General features: G+C 43.7%; 2 protein-coding genes across 14 annotated transcripts in view; both read right to left on the bottom strand.

Annotated features, from left to right (window-relative positions):
* Positions 1 to 15788, bottom strand: part of Ranbp16 (Ran-binding protein 16) — a 109943-nt gene extending 94155 nt beyond the window's left edge. For 3 of the 4 annotated variants that reach the window (XM_065431467.1, XM_065431470.1, XM_065431471.1), the window contains exons 1-8: positions 15632 to 15788; positions 14829 to 14981; positions 10050 to 10143; positions 9735 to 9976; positions 9466 to 9618; positions 9082 to 9402; positions 8859 to 9005; positions 5518 to 5690 (exon numbers count right to left, since the gene is read on the bottom strand). In XM_065431467.1, coding sequence (XP_065287539.1) covers positions 5518 to 5690; positions 8859 to 9005; positions 9082 to 9402; positions 9466 to 9618; positions 9735 to 9976; positions 10050 to 10143; positions 14829 to 14981; positions 15632 to 15646 — 1298 coding nt within the window. In that variant the 5' untranslated portion in view covers positions 15647 to 15788. The remainder of the gene's footprint in view (positions 1 to 5517; positions 5691 to 8858; positions 9006 to 9081; positions 9403 to 9465; positions 9619 to 9734; positions 9977 to 10049; positions 10144 to 14828; positions 14982 to 15631) is intronic. The other variant, XM_065431468.1, reaches the window with a different exon arrangement.
* Positions 15789 to 19162: 3374 nt separating this feature from the next.
* Positions 19163 to 23016, bottom strand: part of LOC135901610 (mucin-2-like) — a 76848-nt gene continuing 72994 nt past the window's right edge. For all 10 annotated transcript variants that reach the window (XM_065431456.2, XM_065431461.2, XM_065431459.2 and 7 more), the window contains 2 exons: positions 19897 to 22721; positions 19163 to 19450 (listed from right to left, as the gene is read on the bottom strand). In XM_065431456.2, the coding sequence (XP_065287528.1) occupies positions 19339 to 19450; positions 19897 to 22721 (2937 nt within the window). In that variant the 3' untranslated portion in view covers positions 19163 to 19338. The remainder of the gene's footprint in view (positions 19451 to 19896; positions 22722 to 23016) is intronic.

Below are 23016 nucleotides of genomic sequence, written 5' to 3'. Positions count from 1 at the left end.
AAAAGAGCACCCAGAAAATCGGAAAATAATGCTTTGGTGAAGCAGCCCACAGAAGAAGAGTCTAGGTCGGCGAGATGGACGGCACTAAGAAGGGGAGCAAGGAAGACGCGTTTGCTTCGGTTGGACATCAACAGCCGTCGAAGGGTACTAGCCGAGCGCCAACGCACGAGGGGACCTCTTACGACACACCTTGCACTCCCGTCAACCAGCCGACGAACAAGAGTCTGCGAGAGCTTGCCTGCTTCTCCACTCATGCAGTTCATCGAGAGACACACCACGCCAGCTTCGTGATACACAGCTAAACTGTGAGTGTGCTGTGGTAGTCGGTCAGAGCGCTTTGTAGGGGCACTTGGTCTCGCTTGACCACAAACCGTGTCTGTGTATTTGTACTTTCTATGTTTCAATAAACTGAGTGTTTCAGCGAACACTTTCAAAATTTTATAAACGTTGCCAGTTGCAGATAGCACAATTCTAGTTCACGAGCTGGTCTACTCGAAGGGGTGGACATTACTTGTACAAAACTTGAAATGCATAATTGACTAATTAACAAAAAGTTCCCTAAATAAGTTTTTAACTAATTACATTATGGCCATATCGCAAGTTTACAAATTCTAGTCGTGGAGTTTGCGAGGTGGATCTACTTGGGAATGAATTCTCAGGATGATACCAATTTCAAGATATTAATTCCCAAACCTAGCGGAGAAATGCATTGGCATTCCAATTACTTTCTTAACAAAACGTCGTTTTATGCATTCAAGCACAAAAGTAACTAGAATGTCAATGAGTTTCTCCACAAAGTTCAAGAAGTAATATCTCGAAATCTGTGTCATCAGAGAATTCGTTCCAAGTGGATCCGATCACCTTGTGAACTCCATGGCTAGAATTTGTAAATTCTAATATGGATCATAACGTAATTAGTTAAAAAGAAATTAGTGAATTGTTGTTAATTAGTAGAATATGTATTTCAATTTTTTACGCAAGTAGTGTCCGCTGCTTCGACTACACCACCTCATGAACTAGAAGTGTGCGATCTGCCACAGGCAACCTTGAAGGATTTTTGAAAGCGTTCGCTGAAACACCCTGTATGTTTGTGTGCTGCGATTGCTGCCACTCCTTTGCTGCCCTCAGAGGCGTCTCTGACTCTCACTGTTAAGTCTGCTCCCCAACCCACATCGTAACAATGGCATCGGTGACAGGACTTTCTCTCTTATTTATTAAGAAGATCAGAACAGTGCAATCAGAGACTAGCCGAGGGCTGCGTGGAATGCAGAAACGGAAATCATTACACTCATTGAGGCTGGTGAGAAACTTGGCTTGAAAGGTGTGGAGCTTAAAGCACGGGCAGATGAAAAAGCAAAGAAAGCGCATGACAAGAGAGCACAAGCGCGTGAAGCTGATAGCCATAGACTAGAGTTACAGCGTGAGGTTTTGGACAAAAAGTTATGCCTTGAAGAGTTTCGCCTCAACAAAACGTGACTACAAGGCACGCAAGGTTCTATTCATTGTCAGGATTTGACCGTGTTGCCATTTAACGACTGTGTTAGTTCCGCCAACCTAAGCAATAAGCGTGGTAGCAATCTTGTTGGTGATCTACAAGAGAGACATACGTATGCAAAGGCCAACTAGTCTTCATGTGGTGTTTCCTCATCAAGTCTTGCATCCTTGTGAGCAGCACACTGATCTGGACTTCAGACAAGTCATAGCTTGCCTGGCGCTAAGGAACGAACTAATATCAATGGGAATGGTTGTAGAGTGAAGAGCATGAAAGTTATTGAGATTTCTGGGACGGTTTCCTCTAAGCAGATGAAATGCTTAAAATAGGAAAAAATTGCAACTGCATCTGAATGTTGCCTGAAAAGCCAACAGGCCAATAGTGTTTTCCGAAAGTCCCTGGCATATGAAATCGACAGTGGTCACGTATACTAAACTTTGCATAGGAACGTGGAAACGGGGCATACCATGAACCAACTTGCCTGCAGAAAAAAGCTTAAAAGAAAGCAACAAACGTGCAAAATCGGATAGTGCAGTAAGGCTCTTCGTTTCTCACAGAAATGCCATCGGAAGGCCTATGCTTATCCAGACAGGTGAACCCTGATGTTGCATGAAGAGACAGGCACTTCAGGATGAGTCTATATGGTATGTCAATGCGTATCGCAAATTCGTCAGGCATAAGAAAAGTGGCGTCTTTCTGGAGTGTTGTGTCGCAGCAGTGTACATAATTTCTTTTTAATATGAATTTTTGCTGCTTTGACCTGCTCCGCTCGAAAATAATTTTGTGTTGTCTAGAATGCACCATTCTCATTTCTTCCTACTTCTGTGAAAGATATCAAAAGCCAATCTGTGGATAATAAACAATTTCAGGCCTAAATCATAAGTTCTGATGGTATACAGTAAGAGTGCTTACCTTAATTTCTTCGTAGTGGCGACTGAGAACGTTATTTCTGCACTACTGTTACTGTTATTCCTGCTTTTGTTACTATTACATTCCTGTGTACTGTTATATGTAACATCACCAAGATAAATACCACATGGTTCCTCTGTTTGGAATGAAAATGGCGCGTCATTAAGGTGATGGTGAGGATCACCTTGCATTCCAACAGGATTTTTCTGAATTACTTAAGCATTACACGAGCCGTGAACTTTGTGCAAGATGCCAAGTTCTGTAAACCTAATAATTGATCTGTGTCCCACTGTAACAACAAGCTGGATGCCTCTTGTGAGTTGTGATGTGAAAAAAATGCTTAGTTGCTAAGACTGTTAGCGTGTGTTGAGTGCGTACAAGCGATTGTTGTGTATAGCCTTCACAGGAAGTGTTTGATTCCCTAAACACTCCTTGAAATGGGGGCTAACGTGGTGAAATGCCTAGCGACGCATCGAAAATTGTTACAGTATGATTCAGGAAGCAGGCTTAATAGCGAAAGTCAAAGACAGTCAATGGCAGCAAGGAACGAACGGCAACAATCACAGCACACAACCATAAGAAGTGCTAATACACGGACATAGGGCATGGGGGCAAGCGAGACCAAGCGTCCCTACAAAGTGTTCATACCAACTACCACAGTGCATTCACAGTTTGGCTGGTGTCACACGAAGCTGGCGTGGTGAGTCGTTCAATGAACTGCACTTGCAGAGACGGCAGGCGAGCTCTCTCAGACTCTTCTTCGTCGGCTGGTTGATGGCAGTGGAAGACCTGTCATAAGAGGTCCCCTCGTGCGTTGGCACTCGATGGGGTCCCTCCGACAGCTGTTGGCCTCCTGAACATCGACGTCTGACCCAAGCCAATGTGTCTTCCTTGCTCCACTTCTCAGCTCCATCTGTCTTGCCGACGTGGGCTCTTCTCCTCCTGTAGGCTGCTTGAGCCACACATTATTTTCTGATTTGCTGAGTGCTCTTTTGCGGTGCTTGCTTATTCGCAGGTGTTTGGCTTCCTTATTTTTCTAGACTGCATGAGCGCACGTGCAGCGAGGCGTCGCCCTGTAGTGAACGGTGCACATGCCCCAGTACACGTGCTTGTATATTTTTAACATGCTTCATCGTCGTTTTCGATGCGTCACTAGGCACATGACCACACCGGAATATAAGTTGAGATATTTTCAAGAAAGAAAAAAAAAGAAAAGCTAAAGTCCCCCCTTATCTTATAAAGCGTTCTTTAGCTGAATGTGAGTCGTCGTATGGCAGCCTCTGGCTTGTTGACTTCACCAATGCGAACGACAACATGGCTGTTGTGTGCCAGTTTGGCATTTGGGGGTCGACCTATATTCCCACTCGACCTATTATCCAGTTTTTATGGTATTTGATGCCTTAGTTCTTGTTTTCAAGCAACTGGCAAATGGCTTGGGCCTTGGAATCCAGCATTCGAGAACATTAGCTTGACATATCTATTTGGCAAGTTATAACCATCCTCGATTCTAAAGTGTGTCTTTGAAGAAATCCCCATAATTTGAGATCTCTTCATTCGAAATGACAGATAATTCAAACTGCACTGTTGGTCACAGCAAAGTCCTATGTAATTGGACAGCGAGAAACTCCTGTGAATTCCAAAAGCTGCCCAACAGTTATTTCAAACAAAATTTCTCGTTCCCATGGACTGCTTTTCAGAAAAACCCAAGCCAAAGGCAAAGGTTTGACGTGTCGCTAGCTACTGTAATGTTGCGTGCCATAAAATTGACGACAAAAGATGGGTGGGGAGCTGATATCAAACTAGAGCAAGCAGAGCAGCGCATGCCCTCCTTTCCCATTCGACTAAAATGGAGCAGGAAGAAAGAAAGGTGCGGTTTCGGCCGAAAGGTGAAGCATTGATAGTTATAGCAAAGCATTAGAGAATTACACAAGGTAAAATTAGGTTTTATCGGCCGTGCGTATAAATTGCAGTGAAGGTTCACTTACAAATTAAATTAACAAACATGTGACGGACACACAGGCAAACATGAACAGATCTCACTCGATGACCACGAACACTCGCTGTCACAACTCTAGCATGATGAAGAGTACCGGCCTCTAAGAATGAACACTTTGGGCTGTGCACGTGTCGAATACTTGTGATTATATGACTAACATTAGGCATGCGGGAAGACAGCGCACGTGAAGCGGCCAGCCATCTCGGCTCATTTAGCTTTGCACCCGCTGCAGATTACCTCCAAGACACAGCACGTGGCTCAGGCATTTGCTTAGCCATGCAGACAGACATGTGCAGTCACGGCCACAGTAAAGCAGGAGACTTGCATTCAGCTTCATCTCCCCTCCTATAATGCATTTGATTGCGTGACCTCTAACAATGCGAACACAGGAGGTCTACACGCATCAAGTCACCATCCTTATTGGCTCACCGTCGCAAGCTTTCCCTCACACCTGCAGCAAACGGCAGGAGATCTCATTGCACTTCTCAGAACCTAGTTTTCTCTCAGTACATGCCTTCGCGTGCTGATGAAAAAAAGGTAAGGCTTTTCCAATGCGAGCCCAGTGGCAGTTTTGGTTCTGCATGCTGTACCACACAATTGATTGGGCACTATAATCAAAGGGGCTCTCCTTAGTTAGAACTACGTTTTATTCTAATAAATTTCTGGCCTTGGAGTTCGATTTATTGCGATTCTACTGTACAAAATTATAACACAGAATTATTGTATTCAAAGTGCTATAAATGCCTCTTCGTATGTTAGCCCCTTATTCCCAAGAGCTTACACCAACATGTCCTTTGCTTTACAACTGCAGTATATGGCTCACCTAACACTTTTGACTGGTCTGCCTACCTGCCTATGGCATGGCCACTATCATCTCTCTCTCAAGAGATTGTGCCTGTGTTTTCTGATATGTCCATATCATGCCAATGTTATCCAATTTCCATCTCATGTGTACGCTGTACATTTTCAATCAGAACTCACTTTATGAACTTCAGTTACAATTCTAAATGCTTTACCTTATAAAAATTAAGTGTGTCAATGTAGCCACTTTTTCTACTGAGGCAAAGATGCTCGGTACCTAATGCTGCCATATACAGCAAAGACATGCCAAAACACTGACCTCATTACTTGGCTGACAGAGTCTAGCCGTGAAGTGATGTAGGCCCGTGTCACTTCTGGCGTGTAGGCGTCCAATAAGTGGGGCTCAGATGCTTTCACATAAGGCACCGACGCCACCATGCGTTGCCAAAGGCTCAACAGATAGTGGACACTGTTAGGTGCAAACTGCCACATCTGCAGAACAGTTTTAAATGTGTTTAAGTACATGCACATGAAGGTGCCACAGCTCCTTTCCAAAACAATCAACTTCCCACCACTGTAACATTTTTAAAATAGTGGCCATCCAATTAGGTAGCATGAAGCTACAAGGAAGCCCATACATGTTTCTTGATAAGAAAGCTTTACAGCATAAACAAAATAAAATTCATCCTAGTACAGATAGTGAGCAAAGGGCCACTGCTAGGCCAACAGCCTTATCAAATGGGCTAATCAGGAAGCTTGTATGGCAATGCTAGGGCATATTAATCGACAAATCAAAGCTCAACTCTATGCAGCTTGTAACACGCATGGTAATTTTCTCTTTCATATGTCTACCTCCACCTCAGACAATAGACATCAGCCTCTGACTAACTATGAAACAGCTAATGTGTATTAACCACAGAAAGGCCTACATAATTTTCATACGGTAAGTTGAGTACCTCAAAATTCGGGTTAAAGCGTGGGAGGACTTAATGCAAAGCCCATAGTAGCATTTTTGATATGCAAGTGAAGCTTCAGTTCTGGATAGTTCAGAAAATTGATTACTAATTAATTAATATACTAAGTAAGTTATAGATCAAAGACCATTTCACAACTTTTTTATACAAATGTAATCTTCATGGCCAAAAGGTGAAGGCTTTAATTTTCCTTGATGTGAAATGGTATTTGACTTCTACGTAACAAATTTGTATGTCATGAGAAGCCAACAAAGACACCAAGGAAAACATAGGGGAAATTATTTGTACTAACTGAATTAAAGAAATGATAAATTAATGGCAATGAAAGTGGATGAAAAAGCAACTTGCCGCAAATTTGCATGTAATTGTAATTAGTTTTTGGTAGTTTTGAAATTATTCAAGGCAATTAATTTGATGCAAATTAATATTCAATACAATGTAACTAGAAATGCAGACTAATTAATTAAATTTGATGACAGTTCTGAACACTTGAATTTAGAGTGAACTACAGCAGTGCCTGCAAGTCACACCATGTAGCAGCCTCATGGACACACATGTTCAGACAGGCAAACCCATTTCTGAGTAAGTTCCCTTATTAAAATGGCAGGTCCTGTGGCTTGTATTGGCAATATTGCATCATGCATTTTGAATGATTTTGCATTTTTATGTGAGGTAGGCGCCACCACATCAGAATACTCATGTTTAGCAAGTTTAGACTTCACTTTTTCCATGTTCATTCGATTGTTCCCGACCTTTGTTTGTGAATGTTTCTGTATATAATATGTTAAAGCTGTCCATTCATTAAAACTCTGTTTGTTCCTTTAGCGAGCACATTGAGTTTTCAGTGTCACTGCTGAACTTCGAAGTTTATTTATTTGCTCATTGAGTACATGGGGAGGACCAATGAAAAAAGTTGCTTAGGAGGGATGATGAGTACCGAGAATTTCGAAAAGCAATTGTTAGTGAAGATAATGCGAGAATGGCAGCAGAGGATGCATTGTAAGCACCAGGACAGTTCATTCTATTGACTGCATTTGCACAATGTTCATAAAAGCTGAGAGGAAAGCACCATAAAAGTAATAAATTACTTTCTAGTAATTATTTACTTTCATGGGGCAGTGTTGTTAACTAATCAATTATATTTTTTAATTAAGTAATTATAACTCGTTACTTTCTCTTCTGTAATGTGTACAAGCCTGGTGCTTGAGCTATGTCAGGTCGGCATGCATAAGTCAAGCAAATTAAAAAATGTGAAGCAAAATAATGCTGACATACAGCAACCACCTAACTTGGCTAATTTGTCACAGCCACTTACAGTTCTCAAAAAGTCTCACCCGAAAACAGATGGTTACAAGTATGAGAGTGTGAATATTATATTTATTATGGATATGAATTAATCAGATCTTACTATTCAATTCATATTTGACTTGAGACAATGACATTCAATATATCTTAATATTCAACTAGGCCAAATATTGGGTGTAATGCAATTACTACGGCATACCTCACCTCATGGAGGGAACACATGAAAGATTATCACGATATAAACTGTGAAAAACTTGCATGTGTAACTCATTCGTGCCCGATTATTTCCACCTAGAAACTGAATTACAGGCTTTGAGAAACAAATCAGCTTATCTTTTTTTTTCTTTGAATGAAAAAATATTCGTTACTTAAGTTAATGAAGAAGTAAAACGAAGGACACCGACCAACATAGAAGTGCTAAAAAATGAAAAAATCTAAAAGACGTTTCGGCTTCGCTACGGAAGCCTTGTTCACAATGGGATTACGGAAAGCCGAAACGTCTTTTAGATTTTTTCATTTTTTAGCACTTCTATGTTGGTCGGTGTCCTTCGTTTTACTTCTTCAATGCTTCATCCCGACCAGACGGGCTTCCGTCGAACCCTCGATTTGATTTACTTAAGTTAATATTCAGAGGAAATCTTTTCCAAGCATTCAATTCTATTAAATAAATTTAGTACAAGAACAACACTAGTTACATGTAATCAGGTATTAAAATAAGTTGACTCTGCCCCAAGGTCAAGACAAGGATTGAACTTTCGAAGTTTTAGGCCAACACTTAAAAAAAATTAAGAAATATGGGGTTTCACATGCTAAAACCACGATGTGATTATGAGGCATGCCGTAGTGGGGGGCTCAAGTTTGGACCACCTGGGGTTCTTTAAAGTGCACCTAAATCTAAGTACCCGGGTGTTTAAGCATTTTGCCTCCCTCGAAATGCGGTCACCGTGGCCGGGATTCAATCCCGCAACCTCATGGTCCATCACTTTGATAGAACCTGCCCCCATCATGCAATCACGAGTAGTAGTCATGTGTTCTACTGAACATAGCATGGCCAGAGCTAAGCATCATTATACTAAAACAGGTCACTCACCATCGTCATTGGTCAGTGATTTGCTTTAGTATAATGGTGCTCACAGAAGGCATGGAGCTACAGCCACTGGCAGAAGGCAAAGCACATGCTGAAAGGCAAAGAAGTTTCCTGATGAGAAAGCAGGTAGAAAAAGTGTCACATGACAATTAATTCACTAAAGTAGGAATGAGAACGAGGCGATAGAAAAAGGAGGAGCAATAAGACCTGCAAGAAACAGAAATAAAAGCAATGGTGGCCAAACTGTGTATCAATGATGCCAACAAGTCCAACACCAGGTTTCAACGCCCTCACCTGGAGACTTGTCACAGTGAACTTGGCAATAAGGGCAATTGTTTCAGGATATGTTTCCACTTTGACCAGTTCTCCAAGCTGGTAGTTAGATTTGAGCCTAGCAAGAAGCCGACAAAATTCATGGTAGCTGTTTGGATCCGAAAGACTCTGAAAATATACGCATTCATAAGCGACAGGTTCTGACAAATGGTCCACATAACCCTCTTCACTGGTCTGTACCCACCTGAGGGTTTTCCAGAATGTGCTTAACGCCAGTGACCAACTGGGATAAAAACTTGGCTCGCTCAGCATTGTTGAATAGTGAACGGCGCACTGATGCAATCTGCACCAGGCATGTAAGCACCAGTGGGCTAAGGGCGACTGGTAGTGAGTGAAACAAGTCAAAAAAAAGTTGCAATGTATTATAGTCAAGAAAGGCAGGCCTCCAGCCAGTTGGAATTTGAACAGTGCAGAGATCATCTGAAGACTCATCTGGGCTTGTGCCAATGAAGTCAAAGCTGAGGCAGTGATGTGCCAATCGTAGCAGCTGGCTCATCAGTTGCTGCTGCAAAGTACCAGCAGACATTAGTCAGCAGTTCTAAGTTGCTGCTGTCAAAATTATACACACCTGCGTATCATCACTGAATGTCATCTGAGTCTTCCATGATTCCAGTGCTCTCCTTAGTAAATCACAGGCCAACTGAAAAATGTCGTAGAGTTGGCTGTCACGAAAGGATGATGCTATTTTGCGCTGCTTGGTGAGGCTCCGATTTGCTTCAGCCTGAAATGCAAGCATTCCTTATGTTCAAGGCCATCAACAGACAAGGTGCTTCGCTTTCCTTTAGCTAGTTTTGCAGAAAAATTAAGTGCGTCACCAGTTTTACAAACAATGCTCACCTCAGTAACATGGTTCATCTCGCATGTAAGCTGTGATAGCAGTTGAACGCCGACCATGCAGTACTCAACTGAGCCTTGCAAGAATGACTGCACCTGACGGATGACACTACGGAAAACAAAATCTTCCTTGTCGGAGTCGAACCAGCCCAACTTTGTGAGCCTAGCAAAAAGCTGTACCAAAGCCTGGGTCACGTACGAGGCGCCTTTTGGTCTCTGCCACAGGTAGGACAGGATGTAGTTACCTGTGTGAACAGCGTAGGCAATGTATGAACATGACAGAGAAATGACACTAGCAACATTCCTTGTGTCACTTACGCATTTCTAACCGCTGCTGCAAGCTCAAGGATCCAGGACTTTTAGATACTAGCTTGCTCAAAGTAGTGGCAGCCAGAAGTTGTGCGTAAGAGCTCTGCAAGAAACAAATAAAGACTTTACACTCAATTAACTTTCGGCAGCAAAGGCTGCAAGTAACAAGGTTTGTGTTACATTTTTGTCTCTTTCACAGTTGGTGGCCTGAAAATGCAGCGACAAAGGCAACTCGACTTCCATGTATGGTCATTCTACAGGCAATATTTACTGCTAACAGTGATTCAACAGCCATTTTCAGCAGTTTTCTTCTTCAAGTGTGGAGTCACATCACTAGCTAAATTAAATGCAAAAAATTAAATATTCAGGAAGCAGGCAGGCCTGGAAGCATTATATGCAAGAACATATCAGGGATTGGAATTTTTCAGGGAGCTTTGTTACGTTCACAAATCTGGGTTTCCCGCCTTTAGCATTCAAAAATAAAGCTTTACATGAATGTTTATGGTTCGCTCTACTTACAGAGATGCATCCTAAATATGTTGTCCCCATCTACATGCTCCATCTTTGTTTGTACTGATATCTAATATGTACTATCTTAACAAACTGTACACAGCTGCTCAGCAGAAATGCTTATGTGCTTAAAACACTGCCTTCGCTCGACTGTAGAGTTGACTAAGCAGAGCATGACAAAGCGTTTACTTGACATCTTTATTATTTTGCTGCCAAGCAGAGTGCATGTCATTGGCTTGTCTAGGAGACACGCATAAAAAATGGTTTAAAAAAATTTTTTAATTAATTACTTCATGGTAAATATTGCAATTTATGAATTGTAGCCAGTGAGTTCACAATGTGTATTTACTTCGAACAAATTCTCAGGATGACACCAGTTTCAAGATATTCATTTACAAAGCAGGTGACAAAATACAATGGTGGTCCACCTACTCTTGTGCTTCAATGCATAAAACGACATTTTATTGAAGTGAAATTAATTCTGGGGTTTTACACGCCAAACCACTATTTGATTATGAGGCACGCCACAGTGGGGAACCCTGGTCTAATTTTGACCACCAGGGGATCTTTAACGTGCAACATTTTCTTTAAAAAAGAAGTGAAACAACATTGAATTTTTACCATGCTTGACCACACATCTCAAAACCAGTGCTATACCCAGAATTTGTTTCAGGTCGATATGTCTTGCAAACTCACCTGCTACAATTTGTAAATTGCAATATGTGCTGTAAAGTAATTAATAAAATACTTAATTAGTGAAATTGTGTTAATTTGGTAACTACACATTTTGCTCTATATTTAATGTAATGTCCACCTCTTCGAATTATCCAATTCAAGAATTAGAATTGTGCTGACACAGGCAATTTCTAAAAATTCTGTATAGTCTAAAAAAATGTCTACGCAGTCGCACCATATCTTTACCACAGCACTGGGTAGAGTGGTGCTGATCAGGACATGGAAGAGAGGCAGAGGGGAATTGCTGAAGCGTACAAACACAGCAAGCACACACCAGGAACAAGGAGCGTGATGAGGGGGGTAGGAGCGAGAAGGTGCAGCAAAGAGCACAGTCACATAATCAGGCTGACATTGCAAACACTACAGCAATGAAAACTTTGATGCAGTAAGCGCAACTGCACTTTTGACAATCTCCCTATGTTCATCCGAGAATTCCTGCTTCAAGCAGGTGAATATGAAAAAGGTTTGACGCCATTTGCAGCATGTGCAACTGAGCACTTTGGGAACCTGAACTGTAAATGCGGCTGGAGACAGAAGTGTATGGAAGAAATTCTGACCTTGGTGCTTTTAAGAAAAAAAGATACAAGCATTCAAAGTGTGGATTCCAGCCAGCTTTGATAAACCTAAGGTGCTGCTTCTCACCTGACGCTATGGTTACCAGCACTCTCAGATGCCTGTACACTAAAAGACAATCAAGTCAATGTTTAATTACTCCTTGCATATTCATGTCAGTATCAAGACTCATGCACAGTGAAGGCCAGCTCTCGCTGTATATGAGGTGCAACAAGCAAAGGCTTGTACAGGTTTGAAAATTTCTTTTTATAACTGTAAATGTAGCTATGGCTTGTATTACAATGTTTTGGCATCTGGGCACTGAAACATTCATAGCTCACTATGCTGGTAGTGATTACTCCAACAGCAATGCCTACTGTACAACCTCACAGGGAGGCTGCAATGCATGAAATGAATATTTAAGACAGAAAATGTTACCTCGTTCTTTAACACTTTTGAATATGCCTCATCATTAGGTAATTATACATTTCAGCAAGCTTCCAGCATTGCTGGGTTACTAAGGGGCCCTTCATTAGGTTTGAGCATTGCAAACAAACAAGAACAGTACACAGACCACACAGTAATGAATGTCTGGTAAGTGTTACACTGAGGTTTCCGGTAAATACAGCTGAAAGTTCACATGAAAGTCTCGCCCTCCTCTTCAGGAGAGCCTGTCTACCTGGCAGTAGACACAGCTTGCACCTACATGTCACACCATTGAGGCCGCAGTGTACATATAGTCAGAAGCAATGCAAACAACTCAGGAATTAGTGTAAAACATAGAATGTGAAAAACCACCACAAGAACTGTTTGGAAGGAGCACCTTTCGTGGAGGTTGGTTGAAGCAATGGGGGAGAGGCCCTGCTGCAAGAAGGGTAACTTGCCTCCTCACATCATCACCTCGTAACATTCATTTTGCTGCTACCTTCATTATTACAAAACCCTTTTCAAAATCTCTTGCAATAGCACACTGCCTGGATGATGCTTTACAATTTCTAGTGCATAACCAAAATTTCAGACAGGGCCTGGTGAGATGCCCTTTGATGCAAAAGGACCAACATGGAGGTGAATAATAGCATCACACTGTTCAATCCCCTCTATCTCCATCATTAGAAGGTCATAGTGCTGCTTCTACCTTTTCAACCAATGCCTGTTTAGATGAGCAAACAAGATTGGCTAGACAAATTATGCAGATGCATAAATAATGCACCAGTGCAATGACAACATAATACCAAGAACAGTTTGGCCTCTGCCATGTATAGCTATTTACCAGGCATTCTTTTTTTGTATAGGCATGCTTCAATCTGTTGCTGTATCTTTTTTTTTCCCCTTAGTTGCTGGGGAGGTGATGCTATTCAGCACCGAAACTCTACCAATGTAGCTACAGTGGGCACTGTGTTTTCCAAATTTATGATGGGTTTGCCTAACCATGCACTCAATTATTTAAGATATCCTAAGCATTAGAGTGGAATCACTAGTGTATCTGATGCTTATTTCTAACTCTGGCAGCCTAAAAACCCATTATTCACCACAATGATTATTGTTTTTTTACATCAGAATATGAGAACATGTGCAGCTGTCGACGAACTGAGTTAATCTTTGATGCTCCTATCAAGGAGACAGCTGATGAGGTTAGCTCATCCATGTAATCAAGGATTTGGCAACACCGCAGCAGTAAATCAACCAAACTACCATGAAGTGGACCACACAACATTCGGGCACAAGGTAAAATAAGAAAAGCAAAAAATTTCTGCAGTGTGTTAATAAGCTGCATGTACTATGAGCTAAATGGATGCAGTATGTAATAAAAGGTTTGTTTAATTTACCTGCCCCATCTGAATCAGCTCACGAGGTGCAGCACCCTGTTTCTTTCATCAGTGCAACAATGCCACCCTCTGAGCTCTGCCATTGTTTCAAAAGGTGCAGGAAAGGTGTAAGTCTGGTTCACAATTTTTTTGCACCCTCCCTATCGATGCTGCCAACTTGGTGGAGATGAGCACCAAGCGCATCTTTTTCTAGTGGTACATTCGACTAGTTCCTAGCGCGCTCCAACTCCGTTTGCAGCGATGCGGAGCCCTCTTGAGATAGCAGCCACATAAAGCCTGCCCCAGCCGAATGTGCTAGCTGCTCCCAGACCAATTGAAGTAACCATGTGACTAAGTTTCTGTCGGATCTCGGTAGTGCTCCCAGGTTGAAGGTGGGAGAACCTCCGAGATCCTCCGAGGTGGGACACCTCCGAGCGCTCTGAGGTAGAGTGCAGCACTTTGAATGAACCAGGCAAATGTAAAATGCACTATGAGTGCTGAAATGTGACCAGTTGGTTTTACTAGGCATAAGCACCATTGAAACTTGGCTTACGTACATCTGCTGCATCTATGCAACACTGCGTGTGTTGTTTACAGGCATTTTTACGCCTGAATGCACAAGTACATTGTGTATATGCCACAGCCCCAATTCAGCTGTCCGTTGCTGATCAAACCAACCTCGGTCAATATGCCAACACTTGTGGTTGTGTTTTTACTGCAAAATCAAGAAACGAAAAAATATTCACTCTCATGTTATGCACCTGCACATTTGCACTTCGGCATTCATTCTGAGTGTTGAGTTGCATTTGCACTGCTAAACTTGAGCTGGCATTTATGAACTTCGTGTGCGCCGCCGTCAACTGGTTCACAGTGGTGCAGGCGAATCGCACGGTCCGTATTAGAACCATGCATTATCTCTGAAGCTGCTCTGCTGTAGCATACCAGCACAATGCAGCATACGTCCTAAAAAATGTGCATGCTTGCTCTAGCACCGCAATAGATGTCAGCTGACATGATAGAACTATGAAAAAAAAAGAAAGCTAAATGCGTGCGCACGAATTACCAGTCGTGAACAAAAAAAGATAGCATTGCCTTAAGAAATGTGGTGTGGTAGCAGGCGGGAGACGTTCGTTGAAATACAGCAGTTTGAAGATAGACAGTAGTCTATGTATGCAGTTTCCAATACCTGTGATCGGTCCAAGAGGAGCCTGCATCGCTGAAGACAGTCTGGCGATGAGCCACAGCAGAACTCGGACAGCTGAGATTCCGCCTGGACGCGCTCAGCAGCGTCGCCGCCTTCGTAAAGCTGCTGGCACAGAGCTTCCACCCGCGCCAGCTCCTAAAGTTCATGGTCAGAATTCACAGGCATTGGATCGTATCAACGCATCCTTTTCACCCCACACAGCTGACACTTAGCCAGCCCCTAAAGCTCAAAGCTAAATGAGCGTCGTTGCAAATCGGGTAGTTCGTACGGGAACCGTTAATGCATGCTGACGCACGAGCCGTACGCGCATTCAAATGGGGCCTCGCGTTACGGTTCAAATCAATCGACAGTACAGTATGACAAGCATTTATGCTTATTTCAGAAGTCAACGACAGGTTCACCGTTTACTCAGAGCATACACAGCGCTTACGCTTCAAATGTTTCTTTCTTTTTTTTTTTTTTGCACTAGCTGTAGCTACTGAGACACGCCAATTAAGACATTCTAGGAGAGTGCAACTGCTGCCAATGTATAAATTGAACGCAGTGCTACTAGCAACTTTCCTCTCAATTCTGATGAAAAGCCAACGGTGTTTCGCGATGCCGGACTGTGATGTGATCTCTAAATGTTTCGAGACCAAGTAGATTCGAAGTGCACAAAATTGATCTATTTCTTACAAGGTGTAAGCGCCGATTTCTGTACTCGCAGACGTCAGTCGCGACCTGACTACAGAGTAATTACTGAAGCACGGAAACCCTAGCGTACAAAGGCCGAGTTCAATACTTACTTGGTCATCCGCCATTTTGAACACTGGAAGATGAGGCGCCTCCTCCGTCCAGGGAAGATTTTAGCTTTCGGATCAACAATGCGATTAATAGCGCCCCCTAACACGAGCCATCCACGAGCATAACGAGCTGCTGCGCACTGTTTGCGCATGAGAATACGTTGAGATTCTTCGTCCTTGCCCGGAATTTGACCCACTAATTAATTATTACATCCTCAACTTAAAAAGAGATTTCCCGATTCAAATACATAAGGGAGAAACGCTGTCCGAGACAATCGCTGGGCCACGGAAATTTGATGCTTTTGAGAGAGTAATACTTCAGTAACTGCAAGAAGCAGAATTTCGATTTGGGAACTCATACTTTTTACAAAAGAAATTGCTAAAAATTGGCAAGCTTTATAAAAATTAAAGCACACAGTTTACAAATGCGCAACTCTCCACCCAACACATTTCGGTAAACTGCAACTCATAGAGTTTCTCACTATAAAACTCTATGCTGCAACTGCGCCTTAATTTTGTTATGACGCTTACGATATTTAAAAAACATTTAAACATTTTTTTCTAAAAGAAGTTCGCAGCTTGAACAAAAATGCGTTTCCAACACTCACTACACTTTAACTTTTCCTGTTAAATGCAACAAGCGTCACCGCCAAACGACTTTTTAAATGGAATTTTACCTGCAAAGCCACATCCCGATTATGAGCCACTAAGTTTTGCTTCCTTTCCGTTTTTTTGTTTGTTTGTTTTTTTACCGTGCACCCAATGTACGGTACACAAGCGTTTTTGCATTCCGTACCCGTTGGCATACGTACGCTGCAGCCGGGATAGAACCCGCGACCTGTGCAACGCCATCATTAGGAGTTCCCGAAAAACAAACGCTTCATGCATGTGTATTGAAATGAAGCGATCATAGGCACCTCAGGCTGGACATTGTTACCAGCGTTGGGTATTCACTTGTTTCCTATTTGCAAGAACACGGCGACGTTGTGTCGAAATCTACAACACAGCGCTACAACAGGTGTCCCGTGGCTATAACTCCGTCTGACAAACCTAAAACTCCTTAAACTTTGTAAAGTAGTGCCAAGCTTTGAAGAATGCCGCCTTCTCCTTGCGCGCTCTGACCGAGGCCGACGCCGCGTCGTTATTGACCTAATAGCATCACGTGGGCCCTCGCGCCGTGCCAATTGACCGTGCATCAGCGCCATTTTTGCTCGAGATGCGTCTACGGAGGTGCGAGGAGCGCATGTTGGCGCCGTTCCTACGCTAGAGCAGTGCAGGCGGCGCCACGGTCGAAGAAGGAGCGCGAAAAAGAGAAACGAGGAGTGAAGACGGAGGAAGAGAGTGTTAGTACGAAGTTTAAGGGGCTTTAGACAAACCTTCCTCTTAGCGGACTGCATGTGCCGAACGTGATTGCAAAGGACACGTCATGACTGCCATGTTTTGAGCATAAACCAGAACCATGCACCATGACAAGTGCCGCATTTAATTTTAACGAGACCGACATACTGAAAGGTGCACAATGCTGTCAATAAATGGCCTATTCACTCTCGTTCATTCATTACACAAATTAGAACCAACCACGATCACGTGTCACATTAACATGGCAACAATGACATTTTCTTGCGCCCCCCCCCCCCCCCCCAATCACTTTCGGCTCACGCAGTTTGCAAATGGATAGCCTTCGAGATACGTTTCTGTTCCGAGGTACCGACCACTGCACTCGTACATCATGGCACTATAGCTGCCCTCTTTAAAAATTCACGCCTAATTTAAACTCCTCTGGGTGGTGTGTAATATATGTGTGTGTAAGCATTGTACCCAAACCCTTCTAAATGCGTAAGCATTGTTCCACTTGATCTCCATGCAGTGAAACTTGATCCGACCAGCATAAACGACAGCGCTGCGGTGACACGAACTGCTGCGGATGGTAGCGCAAGATGAATTGGTGACCCAAGCAAACTACTGCATGTGGCGGCACCAGTTGCACTGATGACGTTCCGTTCTTATAAGCCGTTAGCGCTCTTTATAGCGCCTTGTCCACTTGAACCATTATCAACTGTACTGCATATGTGTACTCCAGCACAGATTACCCAAGCGGCACGCAATATGGCAGCTGCGTATTACAAGGTCGTGCGGGCCCTATCTTGAAAATGATCTGCGATGGGGGGACTGCGCGCAGAGTGCTGACATTTTCGTGCACGCTGTGTTCTCGTCGCTTCGTTGGTGTTGCAGCGTGACGCGCGGGCTGTATCTTGAAAGCGATCTGCGATGGGGACAGAGCGCTGAGTGCCAATAGCTTTGTGTGGCGTGTGGCACGCCACTGTGTTTTCACCGCTTAGTTGGCGTTGCAAGAGGCAGCACGAAGGTCAATTCGCTCGATGCTGCAGGCCTTATCTTAAACGCGATCATCTTACATGATGAACGGACGTACAGGTTTCCTCGTTGGGTAGGCATAGAAATGCTTACGCTTTTAATAAGTTTGCACCCTTTGAGGCTTATCTTGTCCCACAATAATAGCCATCTCTTGGCCGCATTTCCCTTCGTTAAAATGCTGCAAGTCTGGTACTTCCAGGTACTAACGGCACAGCGTGACAAGCATTCTCGACAGGAAAGTAAGGCGGGCAGCGTTTCCAAGAAAGTAAAGGCAAGCAAGGCAGATGATGATTATTGTTGGACAACATAAGCCCCAAAGGGTGCAAATTTTTTTGAGAACATACCTGGACGATCACTTTCGGCTATCTTCGCGTGACGCTGTGCTCAACCAGCCAATAAGCGCACACTTAAATTGATATCGCCAAAAGCAAACAAGCAAGCATACATACCCAGTAGTGAAAAAGCCATAAGATACTGACAGCAGCATCACTATGGCTGCTATCATAGTCATTTTTTTCCAGCATTTTTTGCATTTTCGGCCTGGTCGCTCAGATTGCAACCCACAACAAAAGCTACGGCCACTAACACTACTGTGGTGCACATGGTGCACTTTTTGTTTACACATGCACATGGAAATGTACTATAGGTCTGGTCGGTGTACATGTGCACATCAAAATGCACTGTAGGTTTGGTCCCCCGAAGTAAAGCAGCTCAGAGAATTCAGTATGATCGTGACATACCCACCCTTTCTGTTGCATGTACACGGTTCAAGTTTGTAGAAAAAGTGCGTGCGAACACGCACTTTTGAACTACAAGAGCACAACCAGTTATTGCGTAGTAGAGCCCCCATACGAGATGCCACACTCCCATGGTAGTGGTTGGAATGCACCCAAGGCTCACTCCGATGCCGCCATCTGAACAATTTTGCCACGTTCAGGGTTTAAATTATTTTGGTGCAAGCATGGGCAATTTCACAGCTGTATGCTTGGTGCCCGTCACATCACTCCCCACACCCAGCCATATTTATGGCATGCAGGTGGTTCTTGATTGCCCTGTATGCAATGCATGTAATTTGTCGTTATTAATATATCTGTGGCCTTCTCCATACGACCTTCCTTTGAGTCCATAACCACCACTGTAAGGTTTCTTGTGACGAATAACTGACAATACATAAAACGTTTCATTTAGGCTATTGTTATACAACAGGAGCTGCAAACATGAAAGGTCACTCTTGGTGGCAGCCTTGTAGTATACAACAAGCAGTGTAACAAAAGGCGATGCATTTTTTTCAGTATTGTTACTTAAGTGACCAGAATAAAACTTCTCATTTGAGGACTTTAACGTCGCTTCTTCCTTCTTCCGGATGATGAATACGGTGGAGCTGTACTATAAGTCTCTTGGCGACGTTTTTCTGGCAGTGCTGGTGCAGTCATGTTCTGTTCACTGTTGCTGTAAAAAAAAAATTACACGAGCTATGTAAGCATTGCTACTCCAGTTCTTTTTTGTCTCAGTATGTCATAGCATTTATTGGTCAAACAAAAAAAATGTCCAACATATATAGTTGTTAAAGGAGCATGAGCAAGGTCTTGAGAGACTTTTTTGAGCCTTATCAAAAAGAAACGAAAGCTGATTCCCAAATTACAAAAGTTGACTGTAGCTACAGTTTTCTGCAAAAAATATCACTACAAGGTTTAATGAAACATCACAAAAGAAAAAAAAAGGAAAAACTCACATCGCATGAAGTACCATCATATAGAGCTGTGCTGGCTATTATACCAGCTGAAGACGCTGATTCCCTTTATCTGTTGAGGTCAACTGATTAAGTGCAGAATCCTATGCTTCATGGACATGCCTCGCATGGCTTTAAAATTTGCTCCAATACATTGATTACTTACCGCATGCTATGGCTTGAGACACCAGGTGAGCTCTTGAAATTGGGGGCTTTACGCCAAGCCATGCCCTGCCCTGTAGATACGTTGCAAGATGAAGATCCCGTTTTAGCACTGTGTCCAGAGCATTCAGTCTTGGTCAGTGCTTTGCCATCACAGCGCATTGAACCACCAGCAACAGGCTGCCGACTGGTCACTTCCGACACAATTTTAGAAGTGTCTCTGCATGGTTTAGCTGGCTGCCGATTGGCTACTTCAGGAACAATCTGAGACTGTTCCTTGAAGTGTTTAATAGGCTGCCGACTGGCCATTTCAGGAACAATTTGAGAAGAATCTTTGCAGGGCTGACTTGCAGGTCTGTCTGTCTCTGGACAGAATTCAGATGTGTCAGAACCATCCCCACAGTTTGATGTAGCAGAAGGCCGCATGGCGAGCTTTGCAGCTAGACGTGGTGCTAAACGTGGTGGTAGCCTTGATGTAGGATTTATTGAAGTAACCTTGGGGCTAGCACCAACTGGTGGTTTAAAACATCGACCCTGCGCAGCCTTAGGTGCATGGCGTGGTGCAGGAGCTGCCATGTTTCGGGAAGCTGGGCCTGCAAGACTGTTTGTTACATGTGCTGCTGTGGGCTCTGAACGCACTGGCAAAGAAGGGGATGCAGTTATGCTAGTTGTAGGCACATTTGCACTGGAGGTAGCATTAAGCAAGCCAGGCTGAGGAACTGCAGGGCATAATGTGGCTGCACCTGCAGAGGGTGTAGGAGGTGGTGGTCGATGCCATGGGCCAAGCAATGAGTCGGTCATAGGTTTTGGTGGAGTTTTAGCTCCGACAAGAGCTTGCCCCTGATACGAGCAGATTCCAGCAGCTATAGGTGGTCGGTGAGGAGGCGGCCGCAGCATTGGTCCAAAGGAGGGCGAGGCAACAATTCCACACACTGATGTTGGCTGTGTGTTGGGCGGAGGCAGAACTGCAGTTCTCATTCGTATGTGAGTCCATGGTGCTGGTGGCAAAGCACATTGCATGGGCCTGGCAAGGGCCCTGGAGGCAGGTTCCTGAGGGCTCCTGTGTTCTGGTGGTGGCAGGGGCCAAGTGGATAATGGCCAAGACAACTGACCATGACCAGGCCACGGAGGGGTCCATGAAGTGGGCCAGGGGGGCCTAGGAATAGGCCCTGGACCCAGTCGGAGATGATGAGGGTTCACTAAAGTACATGCTGGAGGCCGGGTGTTAAGTGGTGGAGACACCCGAACATGCCCAGCTAAAGTACAGTTTCCATGACCAGGTAAATTACAATTGATAGGGCCAGCTCTAGGACCATGTGTGGCCCATGATGCAGGTCCATGTTGATGCCATGCAGGTTGCCTAGACAAGGCCTCATGGCCGAGATGCGAAGGTGGCCAAGGGAATGTCCAAGGAATTGCACCGTAGCTTATGTTTCCAAGGGAGGTAGACAACAAAGGAGGCGGTGCTGAGCAGTTTGTAAATGTCACAGTAACCGCTGCATTGTGCAAAAGGGGATAAGAAGTTGAGGCGACACATGGGCTACCTGGCACAGCTGCATTGGAAGGCAGGTTAGAAGATGATGATGACTTGGTTAATGAAGCACCAGATGGAGCACCAGCCTCAGCTTGCAAAAGCTCAGGTATAAGAGTTGGAGCAGCTGATCTGTCACTTGTTGTGTATGAGTGAGGAACATTATGGAAAGGTTTGCTTGAAATATTGGTGCTGCTTTTTGAAGAAACCTCTGAAATGGTCGCATCAGTAGTAGTGCCATGTGAATTACTTGCTAGTGAACAGTTGGGAAGCGAGATGCTGTGAGGCAAACTACGTGACTGTGAACTACTTAACTCGGAAGTGTACAGCTGAGATGTATGCGTCCATGGCACTTGGTTGTTCCGTGTATTACCTGTAAAGGCTGGCGACGCTGCGCAATCAGCCTGTGTGGTGCAATTTGGAACTGTAAAAGACTGCGGTATTGATGAACCAGAGCATCCAGGAGTATGTGGGCTAGCTGTGTATGTATGAATGGACTGGAGGCTTGAAGTTGTAGGTAAACTAGTCTTCAACTCCTTTACAGCATTGCTATTGGGCATGAAGCTTGTAGGTCCACCTTTCATAACTGTACTGGGAACAGCATTGTCATGGATGGTGGCGATGGAGACCTCTGCACTGCAGTTTGTAAGGCCAGTGTCCAGAAGGTTCATGTCAAAGGCACCACTAGCACCAGAGTTTTCAACACCCATTGCAACAGGTATCTTTGTTGCCAATGTTACTGAATTTGTAAGGCCAATATCTGAACCAGACTGTTCAGAAGTGTGTGCAAGTCCCATGCCATGTGCTATTTGTTCAATGGTACCAAGTCCAGCCGTGTTGACTGGTGGAATGTGAGACAAAGCAGTTGGCATTGAAGAGTGGGAAACTGTATCTGCACCAAGAAAAGTTCTGGTGAAACTTGGGCTTGTTGATGAAAGTGGTTTTGCATCAGCTGTGCCATCGGGTGCAGAATATTTGTTTGCATACTTGCTGGGTTCAAAGTTATTGTGCATAGATGCATTTGAATGAGCATTGAGTGCTGATGGGTTTTGTCTGGGTGCTTGGGGCCTGAAATTCATGTTTGGCACATAGAAGCCAGGTGGCCTTATCCCTGATGACAAAGGCTGGTTTTCAGGAGAGAAACCATCCGGCATCGATGCTGCAATACTTGGCAATGCCAACCCAATGTTAGGTTGAGGAAGAAAGGAACACTGGTACGAAGGAAATGGCATGCCAGGCGGTTGCAACGGCCACATTTCCTTGTTTTCACCACAGGCTCCAGCTGGGTTCTCCTGAAACTAAGAAAAGCCCACATTTTTTTATTGCTTCCTCTGTAGATTTATATGCATACATATTCAATCAAGGTCATGCAATCTGGGTCATATGCTATAAAGATGAACTGCAGCATCTGCACTGAAATAATTATATTTGCAGCAGAATTTTCAAGATGCTCAGCACCCATTTATCAGATGGCTTTTTGTCACATGCATCAGAGAATTGCATGTGACAAAAGTTAAGGATATCCTTGTGTCCAACTGAAACAGCACACTAAAAGCCTGAGACACTAGGAAAAATGAATGCACTGGATGACTT

Source organism: Dermacentor albipictus, chromosome 1, assembly GCF_038994185.2.
Source record: "Dermacentor albipictus isolate Rhodes 1998 colony chromosome 1, USDA_Dalb.pri_finalv2, whole genome shotgun sequence".
NCBI classification, from domain to species: Eukaryota; Metazoa; Arthropoda; class Arachnida; order Ixodida; family Ixodidae; genus Dermacentor; species Dermacentor albipictus.
The sequence above is the reverse complement of the archived record's forward strand: the minus strand, read 5'-3'. Positions and strand labels throughout refer to the sequence as shown.